The 20,873-nt window shown below is 45.6% G+C and overlaps 1 protein-coding gene across 12 annotated transcripts in view; it reads left to right on the top strand.

Moving 5' to 3' along the window:
- Ankrd44 (ankyrin repeat domain 44) overlaps positions 1-20,873 on the top strand; it is a 233,877-nt gene that overhangs the window by 159,652 nt on the left and 53,352 nt on the right. For 6 of the 12 annotated variants that reach the window (XM_063259488.1, XM_063259496.1, XM_063259489.1 and 3 more), the window contains 6 exons: positions 1,918-2,000; positions 3,074-3,191; positions 4,615-4,683; positions 7,251-7,391; positions 8,900-8,983; positions 11,626-11,737. In XM_063259488.1, the coding sequence (XP_063115558.1) occupies positions 1,918-2,000; positions 3,074-3,191; positions 4,615-4,683; positions 7,251-7,391; positions 8,900-8,983; positions 11,626-11,737 (607 nt within the window). The remainder of the gene's footprint in view (positions 1-1,917; positions 2,001-3,073; positions 3,192-4,614; positions 4,684-7,250; positions 7,392-8,899; positions 8,984-11,625; positions 11,738-20,873) is intronic. The other 6 variants (XM_063259498.1, XM_063259494.1, XM_063259493.1 and 3 more) reach the window with 3 other exon arrangements.

The following is a 20,873-nucleotide window of genomic DNA, read 5'->3' as shown; positions in this document are numbered from 1 at the left end:
AACGATCATGAGAACGCTGTTGGTAAAGGTTTTCCCCAGCACTTTGTGCTCGGTGGGCCGGGGAGGCTTTACTATCACTGTGATGGAGATGCTGTAGTTATCTTTGTTTTCCTGAGGAGGGAACCATTATTCCCTGTAAAAGATCAGATAGCAAGTAGCAAAACCTAGAGCTCAAACAGCATGTGACCTCCCTGCTGCGATGACAGGGTTCTTTACACACAGCCTAAAGGGGAGGCTCTAGAAAAGACCGGCTGAAGGAAGGGGGCCCACATGTCTCCTAACACCAAGAGGAACACTTAGCCTTTCCTTAGCCTCTGATTTCAGTCCAGCCTTTGATTTCAATCATGTATTTCAAGGAACTTAAAAGTATCTTGTTTATTTTCTTCTTCCAAAATTCCAGAGATATTTAATTTGACATTTTTGCCTTAACTCGCCAAAACAAATAAAATGGTTGGGTAAAAATCACACTCGTTTTAAGTTCCATTTAGTAAGGAGCTTTTAAAGCATGTTGCACATTTTTAAAACATAGTGTGTTTCTACTGAATCAAGAAGGAGCAGTACTAATAACAGCATACCTAGAAAAGCCTTCCGTCCCTCCCCCGACCTTTCCATGAGCTTCAAGGGCATCACCCATGCAATGGCTGTCGAGTTTTTGTTGTAGATGAGGAGAGAGGCAATTACAAGCAGTTCTGGGAGACTGGCAAATTGCAGCTTTTGATGGATGCCAGCTATTATATGCTCTGGCCTGGAAGTCTCCATGTAGGGAGAAAAGTCTCACAGGGAAAGTGGAGCAGAGACACAGTAAACAGGAAAAAATCGCCGACACAGTTGGATTTTGCAGAACACTGAAATATGAGCATGTGTATGTTTATTTCCAAGCTTTCACACACATGCGTAATAACTTTGGAGATGGCAAATAAAATCGATGGGCCCAGTGCATAACAAATTCAAATCGTGTGTGTTTCTTTATGAAGCGTGAAACTGGGAAGGAGCCACCTTGTGCCACAGAGGAAGCACGGGTAAGGCAGGGTGGAGACAGATACAGCCTCATGTTTGTGACTCGGAGGGTTTTAAAACCCGATATACACTATTTGATTAAATGAGATGTTAGGGTCCTTGTTCCAGGAGAGGCTGAGGGAGAGAGGGGTCAGTCTCACTGACCCGCCCTTCCTGGCCCTGAGGGGTGGTCCTGGGATGTGCTCCGGTGAGGGGCAGTTCAGCAAGGCCTCAGCTAGCTTCTTTCTGTGATCTTCTGGAAAATAAGATGCGCTTATGGAATATATGCACAGTAATGCTTGTTAGTCTCCTGCTCTTGTGACCGGGCTAATATGCACCGTTAAAAGTCTGTTAGAAAGAGGAAATTTCACTTGTGAAAAGTAAACCTTAGTTTTTGTCTCATCTGTATTTTTACTTTCAATCATCTTGTCATAACTAACTCGTAACAATGCTTGGCACAGCCCAGGTCAGTAAAAGCTATTTGCTTATCAGGTCGAAGCGTAAAGCAGGTCCCTTCGCAGTTGAGTTTGTCTTGTAAGGCGCAGTCACCTCTGGCCCTCAGTGCAGTATAGGCTGCTTAGAAAATGAAGTGCGGATGTGTGGGTGAATAAACCAGTGGGCCGTGGACCCACCATGCTGAAAGGAAATGGGGGAAAATCAATGGTAAAAAGCCATTGTTTATGTGACAGTTTTTTAAAAAAACATTCCTATGGGTGTAGGCTTCTAGCTGTGGTTTAGTGTAGGGTTTTATTATTTGAAAGTCAAAAGCAAAAAAGCATCAGTATTTACAGAATGGAAGGTTACAAGGTCACCTCACTCGGGGCTCTTGTGCGAGGGGCGGGCTTTCACCCCAGGACCCAGAGGGGGCAGTGTCCCTGTGCGTGTGCCGGCGACCACGAGCTGCTGTCTTTTCCTCCTCAGGTGTGGAATCCATAGCATGTTCCCCTTACATTTAGCCGCCCTAAATGCCCACTCTGACTGCTGCAGGAAGCTGTTATCATCAGGTAAGTGCATCTCTTGCCTTAGACTAGCTTAATGTGTCCTGTACCCAAGTCATGCGGCTTCAGGTGTCTGGTCCAGTGCACGGCTGCCTGTGCTGTTTGTCATGCCCTGACTTGGGAGGCCAGGTGGCCCGGTGGCCAACTGCATGCCCCAGCTCCTCCCCAGGTTGAGGCTGTTAGAATGTCAGCGTCCCTGCCCCGGGAATGACAGCTGCGTCTGATTTTTCAGGCAAAGCATGTGTGAGCCAGAATGAAAGAGAGGCAGCGTAGGAAGTTTAAGTCATAAACAAGAAAACATCTTCGAGGCTTAAAGCAGTGGCTTAAAGTTTAATATTATTCAAAGAGGAAAAAGCTCAAATGCTCTACATTTTAGTGGTAGAAAATATCAGGTTACTTCCATATTTTCTATGCACTGAAAAACCAGTGAGACTAATCCCTCTCCAGCTAACTCTAATTCTGTTTTTGAATGTGAGGTTCTTTGGAACCAATAAGTTCTTTCTGGTTTGAAGCTTTCCCAGTCTTTCTTATCACAGCTTCCACCAGCCTCCTTCGACTAAGGAGTGTAGGGCTTTCCGAAGTGGCAGGTCTGCATGGCAAAGATTGTTTCTCAGTTAATTCTTCAGTATCCCAGAGGCAGATTTCCCCCCTTTAAGTCCTTTACCTACTTTCACTGATTTTGGCATGTTTAAAAATAATCCCTGCGGGAAAGCCTATTTCCCAGATGTTAGAGTAGCAGAAAGGTTGAAATGTACGTAAGAAAATACCTCTTCCTTGCATGTTAGGATTTCTCCTCTGGCGTCTGTGTTTTCTCCGTGTGTTCTGTCTGCCTGTCTTTTACCCTACATGTCTCAAATTGGTCTCATAAATTCCTATCGTGGGACTAAAAAATGGGGCTGAGTGTGCAGAGAAATCCCTCTTGACTTTGCGCTGCTTCTTATGAAATTGCCAAGCTTGAGCAGTTGCCATTCGTCTCCATGACGACCATGACACTCTCTTTCTGACTATAATCGCTTGCCTTCTGGTTTTCCTACTAACTGATTTTTCTGTCTTTGCGATGTTTCTTGTGGTTTAACTAGGACAAAAGTATCGCATAATGTCCTTGTTTAGTAATGAGCACGTGCTGTCTGCAGGCTTTGAAATAGACACCCCAGATAAATTTGGAAGAACATGCCTGCACGCTGCTGCCGCGGGAGGGTGAGTACCAAGCCGTCATGGGGTTCATGACTTGGTGACACAGTAGCCTTGATTGACTGAAGTTGTCTGTGACTCAAAGACAATATCCTTAGTGAGTTGGGTAAGAATCATTTCTACCAAATATCACCACATTACTTGTATCTTGTCCTTCCAAAGGGGGAAAAATGTTAGCCCACTTCCAATTTTGTTATTTGTCATCAGCTATTGTCCTTTTCCTATCTGTGGTCAGATTAAACCTCTGATCAATAAATTATTGCTTTCTGACCACGCGTTGACCAAACCTGGCATCCAAGGGTGTTACCCATTTAATGGAGAAGAATTAACTCTGAAACTCAGGGCTGTCCACATGGGTCCATCCTATAGCCTTACACCTGGTCATATATTTGTACTTTTGTGTCTTTTAAAGAGGCCCCTCCCCACTAAAACCACGCCACTCAGCTGTCCTTTGATTATTGGCCACTGGTGCTTCTGTATGGACACGTACTTCTCTGAAGAAGTCCTCCTAGTTCATGACAGTAGCCTGTTTCTCTGAGAAAGGTGCTGTCATGGGTCGATGTGGAGTGGGGAGAGATCAGTAACGAGATCATTTTTTCTCATTTAAATTATAATAAAACAATACGTCCCAGGCTGCTTAGCATCCCAAGCTCAGAACAATGGATGATTGCCTGGATGTCTGCATTTTTTAAAAATTCAGACCTGTCCAGCAAGCGGCAACTCGCTGATCTGAATCCATGTCTGAAATTCCTGTTAGAATTGATATTGCGCTCCATGCCCTTCAAGGGGAACACGCATGTCAGTGGGTCCTTCTGTCTCCACTACGTATGATTTGTTGCTTCCGTGAACCACATGGGAGCTTTGGAAGATCTCTGTTCTCCACTACATTATTTTCAGCCTTGGTCTTGAATATTCATCTACTTGATTTCAAAAGCGGGGAAATGCATTGCTGTATTTTCCACTGAGGATTCTTGGGTTGAAGATGGTGATCCTTGGGGATTTCTCCTGCTGTGATGGAAGGAAATGTGCAAGTTCTTCTCATTGTTTAAATCTAACATGAAGTTAGCGGCTGTAGGTTTAAAGGTTGTTTCATAAATTTTGGGTGGTTTTGAAGAATTAATTTTAGAAAAAACCAAGAGGCCATACTTAGAGGGTTTAATCAGGCAATGATCATTAAATTTCTTAGTCATGGAATTGGAGCTGTTCCCCCAAGCTCTGCACTCTATCGAGGTACTTGCTTCGAGGCAGGAATTTACATTCTTACCATCTGGTGTTGCTTACTCTGTCTGTGTTCAGGTTGTTTCGCTCAGCAGAGGGTTAAACCTGGAGCTATTGTGTCTCCTACACTGCGCGCTGCAGAAAACAGATCTGTGATAAAACAGCCCAGTATCTTTGTGTTATCTTCATGGTGTTTTCTCTGTCTTTTTAGTAACGTGGAATGTATAAAGCTCTTGCAGAGCAGTGGAGCAGATTTCCAGAAAAAGGACAAGTGTGGGAGGTACGTAATCAGGACGCTACGGCTCAGGGGCTCCATGAAGGGGGTGGAGAGGGGCCACTGAGGAGGCTGTGACATGCAAGTGGCCTTGGGGGGTGCCCACCCTGGCGGGAATCCCGCCCTGTAGGGAAAGGCCATCTAGCAGACCAGCTCCAGGGGCAGCATTTCCTTTCTTGGCCTCTCATTAGTGGACAAGGATCTAATTTAGCAGATTCATTTGTAGCAGGACAGAATACTCTAACCAACCCTTCCACCCCACAGTGAAGTCATGAGATGAGATGATTTTTTTGTATGTACCAGACATTTGTCTTGGGATACATTTTTTGACATATTTACATTAATTACACAACCCACAAGTTGGCCATGTGCCTTTGTACTTTCTGGCCTTTGAATAGCTAAACTCTGCTATCACGGTAGCTAGGATGTGGACATGTGGTTTTTTCACACATGTATATGTACAGCAGCATTTCAGTCAGTAGTGACTATGGATATAATGGTGCGTCCTGCAGCCCAGTGTGTAGAGGGCTGTCTAGGTTTGTGATCACACAAGGACAGAGTCACCTGTTTCTCAGAAATCATTGCTAAGCACCACAGGAGGTGGAGGCGTTCTCCTGGCGTTTCCTAACTCCTCCCCTCCACAGGCTCTCTGGCTCCTTGGGGGTGACTTGAGGTCTCCTCCTTACCCATCTACCCAGATGGCACCTACTCGCCCTTCCAGATTCCGTGACAGGTCCCTGCTACTGTGGCAGGAACGTCCCTTCTCTCCTGACACCCACACACCCCACCATGGCAACTCACCTTGCACTGTGCTCATTGACCCCATTTCCTGTTTCTGAGTCGCCCCCCCCCCCCCGACCTCCAGTCTCCTGAGGACAAGGACTGGTGCATTTTCTTTCCCCCGATAACTTCAGCCTGTCAGATACCTGATGCCTAAAGATTTTCGGTCCAACACGAAAACATAGGCAACCATGGTGTGAGATACTTAGCATGCCCTTCTCCGGGACTGAAGAGGACATCAGTAGTAAACAAGCCCCCATCAAGGACTATAATATGTAAAACGTTGTACTTGAAAACTGGTAAATAATTTTTGAACTTCAGTTCCTTTCTAGTATTCTGCTTATTATTCCCTGGAAGGTGGTTAATCACACCAGAAAAAACTGTTAAATAAATGAGAACTAAAAGTAAGTAAGATAGCACAAATCCCTTCATATTTCTGCAGTCTTGCCCTGTTAGGTGCTTCTCATGGGTGCTGGGGTGCCCGTTACCTCCCATAACAGATGAGTGCTCCGAACCCTAAGTGACGCCCTGACTTCTATATGGACACAGAATTGGAGACAGAACAGCTGTTCACAGGTCCCTATTACAGTGAGAATGAGAAGACCCAGGCCCAGAGTGGGGAAGCAGCTTGGCCCAGCTTGCAGATCTGCCTAGACGGGAGCCCAGGGCTTCTGATTCTGTGCCTGGCTCTTCCCATCGACCTGCATGGCTGCCCTCAGGGAGCTGCAGTTCAGTGGAGAGGAGCAGACAGTACACTGAATAACGTCATCAAGGCATCCAGTGTGAGAGTTCAGAAGTGGTCAGACAGTAGCTGAGTGATCTCAGACAGAGACAGCTAGCTTCTGGGTCTTGGAGGATGAGTAACGTGTCACCTTGTTTGGTGGCATTGGGAATTAAACCCAGCACCTTTACATGGAGCTACAGACACCCCCAGCCCCTTTTTTTTTTTTAAAGGAAAACAATAAAAACAATGATACGGAATTTTAAAACACAGAGAATAGGAAATTTATAATGGTTAATATATTGTATAGTGCTATCTTCAGATGCTCAGATTATAAGACAAAAGAGGTGTGCAAAATTGCCCTTGTTTAGTTTTATTTTGAAACAGACCCTCTCTCAGTCACTGAGTTGTCTCCAGGCTGGGCTTGGACTTTTGATCCTGCTTCAGCTGCTCAGAGGCTGGGATCACAGACACGCACCACCACACCTGGTTACAAGCAGGGTTTTGATGAGTGGAAGGGAGAGCCCGGGCACAGGTGGAGGAAGTGTGGACATGGCCCAGGAAGCCTCAGGACATTGGTTTGGGATACACCAAGGAGTCCCTGTAGGGGAGAGGGACTCCGTGAGAGGAACCAGAACCGGCTTGGGAAGGTCTTCAGCTCCAGCCTGAAGAATCCAGCCTTTGTTATGGGGCAGTGAAGGCTTTCAAACAGCACTGAGATGCATGGGGATTGTGTCTTAGAAGGCTCTGTTCTTCATTTAAACCAACTGAAAATTGGATGGATTTGATTAGGGCTAAGGATTGTCTTGATGGATCTTCATGGGATGATCTTTCCTGGTCCTAAAAAGCCATAGCATAGACCCAGACCAGGATGGGCACCAGGTGTGGAAAGATTAGCTCCACGGTGCCTGTCCTGTCTGAAGTCCCCAGGCTTTGCATTCTCATTGCTGACCGATGGAGTCGAAGGAAGGCTCATCCCTTGGCCTCCACACCCGCAGAATCCCGCTGTCCACGTGTGCGTCCGCGTCTGTCTTCTAGCCAAGTGAGTAGTGAATTCCTGTTTGTTTTCCAGAACCCCTCTGCACTATGCAGCCGCGAATTGTCATTTCCACTGTATTGAGACATTAGTGACCACAGGGGCCAATGTCAACGAAACGGATGACTGGGGACGGACAGCTCTGCACTATGCTGCGGCCTCGGACGTGGATAGAAAGTAAAGAGCCTGGATCACCCATATTTGCTCAGGATTGAGGGGAAGAGGGGGAAGGGAGGAAGCAGGGAAGGGCAGGCTGGGGGGGGGGGACATCACTGAATCTTTTCATGCTGCCTCCTGGGGACCGCAGGTGAAGATCTCCCTCCTCCAGAGCCCAAGGGTTAGATTCTCATTTGATCTTTACTTAGCACTATACAGTCAAATACCAGATGGAGCTGTCAAGGCCAGGTTTTCAGTTCATTTAAAATCTTATGGAATTTAATAAACTTACACCAGAGTTTCCATCCTTACCACTTAAATACTTGATATGCCGTAAACCTTACATTTGGTAACGGGTATATCCTATGTCAAAAACATCCGCCTCCGCGTAATCCCACAGCCTCAGGATGGTGGAGATTAGGACTTAGCTCCAAACCTGAGTTCTTTCAGTAGCTGGAGGGAGGAAATAGGTTGCTCTGGTGTTTCAATTCTAGATGGCTAGAAGTGCACAGCAGAAATCAGTGAACCAGTTGGAGAGGAAGGAGGACCCCAGAGTTCCAGCAATTGTTTCACAGCCTGCAGGCGAGGCCTCCCTTGTAGGAAATACTTTCTGAGGACCCTGTTTGGAGAACTGTTGAATTGGCTGCTTTCTTGTGCATATAGAGCAATGGTTTCCAAACACTTTTAAACGTTGTTTTATTTTTGATGCTAAGTGTGATCCCTAGGCCTGAAGCTACACCCTCAGCCCTGCAAACATTTTAGATGGTGATCTGTAGTCAGAAGTTCATCTTCACCATGACCCAGCACACGCATTCACATATGTACATATGCAAGACAGGAATAAGAACTTCATAAAATGGTATTTGCATTTTCTATGTCTAGTGCACTCTGGTATCTTCAATTCTATTTCATTAAAAAAATCATAGACTACAACCCATTAAGTTGACTTCATTATTCCATAATGGGTTGTTAATTCAGCCCATTAATTCAGTGGGAATTAGTTCAGGATATTCAACTAACATTTATTGAGCACTTGCTGTGTATGCCAAGCTCTGGGTTATGCCCTTGGAAAAGACAGTGCTGGAGGAGATGAGGAAGCCAGTGTCCTGCATCCGTGGGGAGCAGGAAAGGAATCGTGGGTGGCGAGTTGTTCTGGAAGGTGAAGGGTGAGGGGACCCCACTCCCAGTAGGTGAGACAAGGAGGCAGCAGGGGGTGCAGTGGGACTCAGGGAAGTCTGAGCTGAGTTGCCTCCTTTTCCTGGGGGAGCGTCAGGGTGCTTATGGAAGGGTAGGGGACTCGGGAGTCTTCTTGGGCACAGACATCTAGGCAGAAGTCTTAAGAAAGCCCTCTTAGCTGGATTCTTCAGGCAGGAACAGACTTACTGGACAGCTTTGGGGAGAGCCATGTCTGTCCTCTGTGAAGATCGGTAGTGCTCATTGTTTGGGGCAAAAATCCCCGAGATACAACTGTGTTAAGACCATGAATGACAAAAATGCGATTTTTTTTTTGCCTCTCCCTTAATGCTGAGAAGTAAGATGCTACTGGGAAATGCCCATGAAAATTCAGAAGAACTTGAAAGAGCCCGGGAGCTGAAGGAAAAGGAAGCCGCACTGTAAGTTTCCTCTGAGAATGAGAACAAGGCGCCGTCTCCTGGGGCTGCCACGCGGGGCCTCATTCGGGATCCTGAGGAATTGAGGCGGGCTTGCCTTTCATGGAGAAGCTGGTCCCCGTCCCTCCTTCAGTGATCCACTGTCACACGGGCCTCTGTAAAACTGCACCTGTGTGTGGGTGATAATGATGACTGCCGGTGGTTTTCAGTCTTAGACACCATTTCTGACTCTGCCATGCACCCTGCTCCTCAGGGGATGACTTCAGCCTCCTCCTGGGGCCTTGGGTTCTGCTTGTACAACCTCAGGTACCTATTTGCAGGTTCTATCAATAAAGGCCTTGTGGCTTCGGTGCGACATGCACAGTGGTGCATCCCCCCACCTCCTCTCTCTCTCGGGCACCTCCACTTACACAAGGCCTCCTGTGCCCTGTGGACGGCTACCAGGGACCCTGTCCCTGCCTCCCTCCAGGTCCTGAGCGCCACTGTCACAGGGGCCACAGTGGCTGTCCTCACACCAGGCCTGTGGTTCCCAGGTGCTAGGGGAACCTGCTCCTCTATGTCCTGGAGCTGTGCCCACTCTGTGGCCAGGGCATGCTAGAAGGGCAGTTAGAGCATGTGGTCCTGCTGCAGGTGACATGGACATGAGACACAGGTGTGAGGAGAATGGACCAATTGAGATTTTGCCCAAATGCTGCAAAGTTTAAATTAATGACATTACTGTAGAAGCAATTTCTACCTTTGCTAGGCAAATTCCAAGTTGAATTTGCCCTGGGCAACCTCATGATGCCAGAGGGAGGGAGCGAAGAGGAGAGGAGGTGCTTCAAGTTGCTTCGGGCCAAAGAGGGCTCTCCCCTTGCCCAGATCCCCCAGCCTGATGGGCTTCTGTCCAATCCTCTCATCTGACAGCTTCTTCCTTGCTATCTTGCATGGCAAACTTATTAGTCAGCACCCTGGAGCAGAGGAGATAAGACTTCCGGTTAGAACGTGGGGTTTACTTTCTGCTTAGAAACTAGGTAGAGAATATTGGTGCTGGAATCACACTGCATTGTTGTTAGTTGTACAGTTCAGCTGTGTTCGGGATCTAGTAGCCTTTGGGAGCAATTCCAGATGTTTTGCAAAGCACAGGTTGAACTCAGGAGCTCAAACGCAGATCCATTCAGAGGTTGGGGCGGGCGTGTCCACTGGCACGCTGTTCCTTTGGAACCATTCATTTAAAGAGCTGGATTCACTTTACGGCATGTCACACCTAGGATCCTGTCCAGATGCTTAATTAGCGAAATGAGAAAGGACTTCCTTCTAAGGGACAATGGCAAAGACAGCATGATGGACCCTAATAAAAGCTTGATTTATTATGGGTGTTTGTAGACAAATATGACTACTGGCTATTTGGTTTAAAAATGTGTCTTTCATCAGTTTTCTAGAGATTTAAGGACCAGTTTAGGAATTCATTTATTCCTTTGGCCTTACACCAAAAGGTAGGTAAATGCCACTGAAGCTTTTACAATGAAGATACCCGTGGCAGAGCCTCATTTACCATGTACGGTTCCATTCAGAATCTTAGGATCTCAGTTGGAATCTGAAATTGAATCAGCATGGCTTTGTGCAGAAGACGTTTGTCCCACAGTCACTGAGATGAGCCTGGAGTTGGGAGCCCTGCTGTGGCCAGCTTTTCCGGTCAGGGCGGCAGCATGGGCCAAGGGCCACACCCTCGCCTTCTCCTCCCTCCCGCCATGATGTGTGGCACCCACGGCTCCTTAGCAAGGGGACCGACTGCCTCTCCCCAGTTCCAGATTTGGAGGCTCTTTCAAGAAAATTACAACTATGCCAGAAAAGGAGTTTTAAATTTTAATCTTTTGGTCTAGACCACCCACCTATGTGGTGTAATTTCTGAATTGCTCCTTAATATTTTTGAGCATGTTTATCCACTGCTTTCCTCTACTTCTTATTATCTGACTATGCTTAAGTTCTCTTGCTTTTTCTCACTGTATTTTAAAATTTCATTTTCTAACTTTTGGATCTCAGTCTCTAATAGCAATGTTTAAAATATTCTTTCTGTTGTGTTTGTCCACTTGCGATAGACTGACCACATTTTATTTTCCTTTACTGGAGAAAAAGTCCAGGGCCTTGTATATGCTAGAGTCTCACTATGTAGTTCAGGCTGGCCTTGAACTCACTGTGTAGCCCAGGCTGGCCTCAAACTTGCACTGATCCTCCTGCCTCAGCCTCCCAAGTGCTGGGATTACAAGTATGTAGCACTTCCAGCAAGACTTCAACTTTTGAGTGTGGAGATTTAAATGTTACTATTCAGTAATCTTGATGGTAGTCATGTTCTGTACCTTAAGATAAAAAGAGAAAACCTTAATTACCCTTTTGTTCCCAAAACTTTTCCTGAATCTAGAATGGCTCTTCCAAACTGAAATAAAGACAGCTACAGAATGCACACATATGTTCACACATACACACATGCACACACACACACACACACACACCCCATACACACACACCTTCTGTCACTGCAGCAGGATCTTTAAAGGAAACAAACTTGCAGTATTTTGTGGCACATCCATAATAGGTATATGTACATTAATCATCGCATTTTGTCCAGAGACGTTTTCTAAAATAATGGTTCACCTTCCCGCTTACAGATGTCTCGAATTTCTGCTTCAAAATGATGCAAACCCGTCCATCCGGGACAAGGAGGGCTACAACAGCATACATTACGCGGCTGCCTACGGCCACCGGCAGTGTCTGGAACTGGTGAGCTGATGGCCCTTCTGTTTTGTGCACAAAGTGTTGGTCTCACAGTTTCAGCAAATGCCCTCACTGCCTAATTAAGTCCCCACAGGAAATGGGCTCGGATATTCTCTGGGAAGTGAGAACCTGGCTATAATTATGAGAGCCCTCGTTAGTCCATTTCTGTCTTTCCTCCTCTCGTTCTGATGGAGAATGGACTCTCCTCCTCATTAATCCTGGGTGGGAATATTAGGTTTGTGTGCAGACAGAGTTCATATCTTAAAGATAATTAGGATGTATCAGGTAAGCTCAGGTCCACGACATCTGCTGCGGGGGCCGGGAGAAGAGGGAAGGAGGCTGCCTCCATGATCTGCCCTTGAAGGTCACACAAGGTCATCTCTGCGCCGTGGGCTCCTGGAGTCAGTCATAGCACACGGAGAGGCAAAGTCGAGTGAGGAGCGTTAAGTGAATAGCTCCACGGGAAGACGTGGAAAGATAAAGCCAGTGACACCATGACCTCATGACATTGATCTTGATGTAGCCTCCCTGGGGTCCAAGGAGCAGCAGCCCCTTAACTTGTAGGAGAGCAAACCAAGACACACAGGCATTGACTGGTTTGCCTGCAATCACAGCCCTCAGCAGAACCAGGAATCAAGATTTCGTGCATTCTGCTGTCGGAACAGTGTTCTTACGCTGGGCTGCGTTGACCTCCACCCAAGATTTTTTAAATACGGAGCAAACACCTGGAAGGAACTGATTAGGGTACAAAGCAGTAGCCCTTCTGCCCTGACACTGGCTTTGCCATAGAAGTTGAGATGGACCTGTTAGCAAACACAGCTTTATGTGTAGGCCTCCTATGAGCAAAGGAACTCTGTGCATGCGTGTGTGCATGCGTGGGTGCGTGCGTGCGTGTGTGTGTGTGTGTGTGTGTGTGTGTATGTGTGCGCGCGCACCTATCTGTCTGCCTGTCTGTCTGTGTGCCTGTGTAGTCATCAGTGGCGGAGTGAAGCCTTCCTACTGTAATTACCCATCAGGAGCTTGCCTTCCTGAATCAGCTTACCATGCAGCTGTCTTTAATTGGTTTCCTCTATGAAAACCATATGCTGTAATTGGATGTATAAGCTTTTCTTCCAGTTATTATTTTACTCTTCCTGATGTGTGCTGTTTTGTAGACTCTAATGTGCTATCTTTAATCCCATAGTGTACCCCTTCTGAGCCTCGTGATTCTGTGAGACCTCCTGCCTGTGTGAATAATACTTTACCTGCACATACTATTTTCATTTTTCGGGAAAGTCATTTTGGGGCCCTTCTTTCTTTCATCTGACAAAACATCTGTCCACAAAAAGCTTCTTCCCGTGCCCTGTGTGGTTTAGTCCCTTGATTAGATCAACACATACTGTGTGATTCACAGAGAGATGATTATTCTGGAAATGATCAAATACTCCAAAGTAAGTGTGTGTGTGTGGGGGTGTTTCTTCGTCTTTTATGGGCTGTCATTTGAACAGGACCAGATTATCAATAAAAATGAGTAGAGGTGTCACCTGTGTTTACTGTTCTGGAAGAACTTCCCTGGGTCATTTATAACAGATAGGATGGAAACTTTCTTCACATATTCTTGAATGGTTATAGCTGGGTGGAAAGTTTTGTGTTTCCCGTTTTGGAATGCACCCTAAAATTCCTCCTGGGTGCAGCTGGCACCAAGCACAGCTCCTAAACCAGCTGTGAGCATTGTTATACCCGCCCACCCCCAATCCAAACATAACAGTCCTGGGTGGGGCTGGCTCACCAGGCCAGACCTCGGTGGATCTCATATCCATGCTGCTGGCTCACCCAGCTCTGAAAAGATGAAGGTTCTAGAAGAAAAGATAGAGTAGAGCCTGTCTTCAAAGCAACTGCTACTGAAGAAATGTGGTTGGGAGAGGCTCTAATTCATGTTCCCCTGTTCTGTAGGAACTCAGAAGTTCTTAAAACTCCCATTTCCTTGGGCACTAGATTTAGGAGAGCAAACCGTCTAACCAGTATGCACTTGGGGTAAATTTCCAAGCCTTTTTCACACTGCCATGCCAAATCTCCCTCATCACACAAACACTCCATCTTCACAGAGGTCGTAATTTTAACAAATTGTCCTTGACGCTCTGCCAGGTGCGGAGGTTTTGCCATAAAAAGAGTCCCTTCTGGTAGCTTTATTTCAGAGAGGCCTTTACTTCACATTCCCAGCCTGTTCTGAGGCCTCCCGATGGAAGAGGAGAGGAGAGGAGAGGAGAGGAGAGGAGAGGAGAGGAGAGGAGAGGAGAGGAGAGGAGGGAAGGGGAGGGGAGGGGAGGAGAGGAGAGGAGGGGAGGGGAGGGGAGGGGAGGGGAGGGGAGGAGAGGAGGGGAGGGGAGGGGAGGGGAGGGGAGGAGAGGAGGGGAGAGGACAGGAGAGGAGAGGAGTCCTCCTTTGTTCTTGGGGAGCTGGAATCAGGTTAAGGCTGGGTGGTTATCAGAGGCAGCTGACTCTGTGAAGTTGGTACAATTTATTTCCAGCAAAACCCCCCCCCCCCATCTAGCTGGACTAACACTGCGATTATGCCTATCGTTAAATACGTATCATTAAATTTGATGTATATTTGACTATGCCATTTAACTTAATTTATGTTCCCTTGGCATTCATGGCTGTGGCGCCTGTCTGGGATCATACACTTAGAATTTATAAACCGTGCTTAGTGTTCAGTCTGTTTTGCTGTAATAAGAGGAACAGAAATTATTTTAGTTGTTTTAATCCTACTTTCCTTATACAAACATACTGAATTCATTCTGTGGGCAAAAACTCCCGGAAACAATGTGGACCTCCCAGCCCTGATGGCCTAGCCCAGGCACCCCGTCCACCTCTGCAGGCCAGCATTCTCAGCTGGGCTGGATGAAAACTGGGTGAGCAGTGGGTGTGGAGAGCTGTGGTTTGCATGAAGGAAGGGAGCTGGCAGCGGAGAGCTATCAGCACCAGCTGGGCCGCATGCTGACCAGCCCTGGACAGTGGGGGAGCCATGCCCCCGTTGGGAATTTTTGAGCTTCTATTGGCATACTATCTTTTGCAATATTAAAGATTCATCTGTGAACATAAGGATCTTTGTGGCTTTATTATTGAAATGGAAACATGTGTGTGCCAATATAATTACAAAAATTGCCAGCAGAAGTTTAGATTGAGGCTCACGGCCTCTGATTAAATGCAGTCCAGGAGTTTGCCAGGCCACATCCCTTGGAGTTTGGCTGATTCCCCTAAACTTCCGGCACACTTGATCTTATCCTATAGTGAGGGGCACAGATGTGCCTGCATAGAGAGGGGCTTCTGAAATTCTCTGACAACAACTGTGTTTTGAGCAACTAAGTACTAAACTTCTGCTACTTTCTGAACTACAGTGTCTGGGTTGTTGCTTGTGTTTATCACAGGACTTTGGGAAGCTATTAACACCTGGCTCTGAAGAAATACATGCGTGCAGGTGGGGTACACTTGCCTTGGCAGAGTCTCATCAAGCCTCACCTGTAACAAAGCAGGGTCTAGAAAAAGAGGTTATCGCTTCTTGGCCTTTTGACTAAGATCAAGCATAGAAAAGAAGAGGGGTCTGTCTTTCCTTCTTTCTTTCTTTCTTTCTTTCTAAACAACTAGTAGTGATCATCAGAAAACAAGAAGGTTAAAAAAAACCCCTGCAAATCTGAACCCTGCCCCTAAGTAGGTCTCTGGGCTTGCTCTGCCCCAGAGGTGCTGTCAGAGATCGCCCTGGGGTGTTCGCAACCTTTGGGCAGGCTGACGTCAGATGATTGGTGTTTTCTGGAAAACTCAACAATGCTGCTCTTGTTTTATTTTCTGTTGAATTCAGTGAGAGAGAAACAACCAAACAAATCTCCGGAGGAGCTGTGGTTAAGAGAAGGGCGAGAGGGTGAACAAAGGAGGCATCCTTCTCCCGCTAGGAGTACAAGTTCACAACTTTTGAGTCTGAAGTTGAACGTGAATCTGCATTCAGAAAGTAGAGTAGACAATTAGACAAACGTTCCGTTTGTTTCTTTGTCGTATGGCAGAAATATTTGGTTGGCTTTTCTGTGCATGATTTTGGCAGAGGATGAAAGAGTGACTCAACAGGGTATTAGGAGGAACAATTTTAGTTTCGCTTTCAGCGTGGGCCCAGGACAAGGAGGCCATGGCCCCCATTTCCAGGGGGATACTCACGTTTCAAGCCAGGGCCAGCCCCCGCTTCTAAAGTCAAGAGTTAGGACAGGAAGCTTAAGGTTGCAGAGAAGTTTTGGGTTTTGTGGAAGTTAGCTCTGCTGTAAGTCCCACCACTCCGGAGCAGGGGAGAAGGAGTGTTTTCTCTTGGCCCAAGCCCAGTGAGGCAACCCCAGACGCTGCTTGGCACGGGACCTGTGTCCCGTGTTTGTGTGTTTGTTATATTAGTACCTGTGTGTAGTACGTAATGTTTACATTCCTCCTTTGGAGCTGGTGCGTGCTCAGAGCACATCTTAATTCTTCCTCAGCCCTTTCCCCTTCCGCCCTCCTCTCCGACCATCTCTCATCCTCCTCCCTCCCGTCTGAGAAAGCCCTATCTCCCCACTCCCTATTATCTGTCTTTTATTTTGCTTTATCATTTATAGTTTGGGTTTCTCATATAAAAGACACCATATAATACTTAAGCTTGCGCGTCTCATTTATTTCACCTAACATTATGGTCTCAAGATGCATTAATTTTCCTACACATGACTCAGGTTTAGCTTTCCTTATGGCAAAGTAGTACTTCATTGTGGGTAAATACCACCTTTTCTTTATACATTTTTCTGATGGTGGACACACAGGCTGTTTATAACATTTAACTATTATGAATTTGCCACTGTAAACATGGTTATGCTGGGATTACTCAAATGGAATTTCTCGTTATAGTTTTTGAGGAGTCTCCATACCGGTTTTCATAGTGGTAGTACTGGTTTGCACTCCCACCAACAATGTAAAAGGTTCTTTATTCCCTAGAACTTGCCAGCATTTCTTATTATTTTATTTCTTTATAAAAAGAAGTAAAAAATGTAAGATCAGGAAGGAAGAAACAATAATGTCCCTATTTTTAAAAAGCATTGTCTAAAGAGAAAAATTGCAAGGAATCATAAAAATATCTTAAAATTCATATGTAGGTTCACTGAGGTTACAGGATACAGAATAAATATAAAAAATCAATCACAGTTTTGAATATCAGGAATGAACATGTGGATGCCAAAATTTAAAATACAATATTATTAACTGTTGAAAAATGAAATATGGAATTTATGTGCTAAAAACACAAATGCTAACAAAAGAAATCAAGTCAGATCTTTTTAAGAATAAAAGGAGACATACTATGTTTGTGGACTCAATGTCTTAAAGTTGTCAGTTCTCAAATTAAGCTGGAGGCTTAATGCAATTCATATGAAGTCCCCAGAAAGACTTTTTATGGATAGGGAAAATTATTATAAAATCTATAAAGGATAGCAAAGATACTAGAAAGCTGAAAAAAATTTGAAAAAGAACAAAGTGTAAAAAATCATTCTACCTGATTCCAGGAATTATATAGCTACAGAAATCTCAACTGTGAGTTACTGGCAGAGTATGGATAAAACATGCATCAGTTGTGCAGAATAGATAAACCAGACACAGACCCAAACAAAGATGCCCATCTTACCTTCAGCAAACATACAAAAGGGTTCAGCGGAGCAGAGGTAGCTTTTAGCATGTGGTACAAGGGTAATCGGAGGTCCATCGGCATATTAAAAGTCGTGACCTAAGTCTCACATCTTGTACCAAAATTAACTCAAAATGGATCACAGACTTAAAACGTAAAACATAGGAGAAAATCTTTAGCATTTAGGGATGGGAGAAGGATTCTTGACATGACAACAACTTTTTAAAAAATTACTAAACTTGACTTTGGCAAAATTAAAAACTTTTGCCCTGTGAAATACCCAGTAGAGAAGATGAAAAGACGAGCTGAGACCAGGGAAGGTATTTGCAATCACATATCTGATGATATGTATCATCAGCTATTTTACTAAAGGAGGCCATATAAGTGCAAATAAACACACGAGAAGATGCTTAGCATTATTAGCCATTAAGGCACTGCGAATGAAAGCCACAGTAGACATCCGTACCTATATATTAGAATTAATAAAATGAACAGGGTAACACCAAGAGGGTGTGGAACTCTCATGTATTGCTAGTGGCAGTGCAAAAGTGTTCAGCAGCTCTGCAAAGCAATTCCTTAACACACAGCTTTCTATGGCCCAGAAATCACATTCCTAATCATTTAGAGAAATAAACCCTGGGCTCTCCTCTGGGAGGAAGCTTCCAAATCTGTCTTGAGCCCAGCCTCTAGACAGGGCTGGGCTCATCTGTCACTGCCACCCCGAAGATTTGCTAGAACCAAGCCAAGTGAGTTTTGAACTTGGTGCCAAAGCTCATTGAACTCTGATCAACAAAATACAGTCTTCAGCATCTTATCGCTGGAAGGAATTCATCCCTCAAACAAAACAAAACCCAGATTCTCGTTTACATCCTTTTCTCATCGGGGAAAGGTTTAACAAGCACACTTATTTTTAGGGATAGCAGTGTAATACATTCTTTTGCAAGCATATTGAACTGGGTGCTCATCTCATTTAATTCCCACAACAACATATGAAGTAGTATGTAAGATACAAAGAAAATTAGGTAACTTTCTCTGGATCAAAGAACTGTTATCATGTAAGCCAAGATTCAGATCTCTCTGAAATCTAAATCCAAAGCTTTTACCAGTTGTACTGCACAGTCTGCAGGACTGGCAGACTCCAGGCTTTGGAAGGACAAAGCTGTTCCAGAGCATCTGTCCCAGAGCATCAACGAAGACAGCAAGAAGCAACCACAGTGTCCCTGTGACGGTGTCCTTAAGGTGTTGTCAGGGAGGCAGAAGAACCCGAGGAAACACCAGCATTTCCACCTGTCACTCACTGTCTTGATAAATGTCCCCACGGCTGGTCTTACAGAGCCCTACAGCATGACCCGCCTGGCGATGAGAAGAATGGCACAGCTGCAGCTCCCTGTGCAGCCCTGTCAGCAAGCAATGGTGCTAAGCCCTGAGCATCCCCATGCATTTCCATAAAAGCATTCTGACTAGGACCCAGCCTTCCTCCTGGATCTCTGTCCAGTGTCCTATGAGAGCTGCTTCAGCTTGGTGTGATTCTGCGCTTGGTCACAGCTGCCAGGATGAGCGCTTCCCCATCAAGGCAGGAGGACTTCAAAGCAAGATGCTTAAAAAGGTGCTTTATCCTTGGCGGCTGCTAAGGACTCCTGTCCAATGGCTTTAGACTCGGTTCTTCTCTATAATGATCCCTCCTTGAACGCCATTAGTCACAGGAAATGTAGAATCCCGTGCACTTTTTAGTCATATTAGGAACTCATGTCATACTTATGCTTCTAGTCCCAGGGTTAAAATGCTCCCAAACAACAAAGAGCCTGTCCAGGATGCCAGCAAAGGGCTGCGGCCCCGCCTCCTGTAACAGCTTAGGGAATATTTGGAAAAACCAAATCCCTCTGCAGTAACTGAGATTTATGTTCTCGTATGAGCAGACCCTCATAAGCTAAGTGGAACTGTCACTGGATTTAAAGTCTTTGCACTGTTTAGCACTCGGAAAGATAGTTCTGTGACTCTAGAAAGAATAATGTTCACTTGGTCACTGGGAAAGCAATTTAAGGTTACAACCGTGTAGCATTTTTTCTGGGAATATTTATAGTGTTTAAGCCGTATGATACATGTCACATATAATATATGGCTGAAATCCTGTAAAATTTTTTTTTAAAAAACTTACAGCAATCTTCTTTTGCTCCTAAATTCCTCATATTGTCATGATAGATAACCCAAAGCAATACCCACCCCTTCCAGCTCTCCGTGGAGTAATAACAGGGTGCTAGTAACCATCCCCAAGTGATCTGTGTGCCCCTGGCCCTGCTCCTGCAGGAGCTCAGTTCTGCCTCAGGCCTCTGAAGAGCTCTCGGCACATCTCCCGTGTGCTCTGTGTCCTTCCTTCGGCAAGCACAGGGCACCTCCACGTTCCTCTCTTGATTTATGCCCTCAAAGCTGTCTGTCACAATGTCCAGGAGGGCTACTGTCCTGTTCCTGCCCACTGCTGCCTGTGCCCAGCATGTGGAGTTTCCATTCAGTTGCCACCTGCGACCTCCTTAGATGTCCCCACTGGACAGCTCAGCTTGGCGCTGTGGGGGTTTGGCCAGAGCATGGGACTGGAAGTTTGAGGACTCCCGCCTCGCCCACCCTGGGTTGAAACGCCGGCTCCGGCACTGCTTGGTCACAAGGTCTCTGAGGCATGTTTGCCTCCTCTCCTGGAGCCCTGTCTCTTGCCTGGCCTGTCAGATGGAGGTTAGTTTATTCTGTTAAGTGGAGGACTGTAAGTAAATCCTCAAAAAAAAATGGAAATACCATGTATGTAGTCTAGCAGTTCACCCCAGGGATCCACACCCAAAGGAAATCAAATTTATTTCAAATCTGAACTTCTATATTCCCTTTAGCATTATTTACAACCTAAGTGTCATCTGATGATGGAGGGATAGATAAATAAACTTATTTATATGCACAAATCTATTCATATGTAACCAAGCATGGTGGTTGGTTATACCTGTAATCCCAGCACCCAGAGGCTGAGGAATTCACTGCGAGTTCAAGGCCAGCCTGGGCTACATGGTGAGCTCAAGGCCAGCATGAACTATATAGCAGAACTCTCTCTCCCTCCCTCCGTATATATATATTATTATATAATATATATTATATATGTTATGTGTGTATATATGTGTATATATATATATATGTAAAATACACATAATATTCAGCTTTAAAAAGAAGAAAACCCTGCCATTTGTAACAAGGATGAATGCTGGGTAAAATAAACCAGACAGACAGATAAACACTGCGTGAGTTCACTTGTCAGTGGTATGTAAAATGATTGAACTCGTAAAAACGGAAAACGGTATGGCATTGCCAGGGCCTGGGGATTGGGAGAGTGGTGCAGAGCTCCACGTAGCCACGCATGCTGCGTGTAACCAACACCGTATGACGTACTTGGAACGTGCTGAGAGTAGATCTTAAAGTTCTCAGACAGAGAGAGAGAGGGTAACTGCGAGGTGATGG

The sequence above is a fragment of the Cavia porcellus genome, unplaced genomic scaffold (genome assembly GCF_034190915.1).
Source record: "Cavia porcellus strain 051 isolate PalLab524CR breed Dunkin Hartley unplaced genomic scaffold, mCavPor4.1 scaffold_12, whole genome shotgun sequence".
In the NCBI taxonomy this organism is placed as follows: Eukaryota; Metazoa; Chordata; class Mammalia; order Rodentia; family Caviidae; genus Cavia; species Cavia porcellus.
Note: the sequence above shows the minus strand (reverse complement) of the source record. Positions and strands in the feature narration are given on the sequence as shown.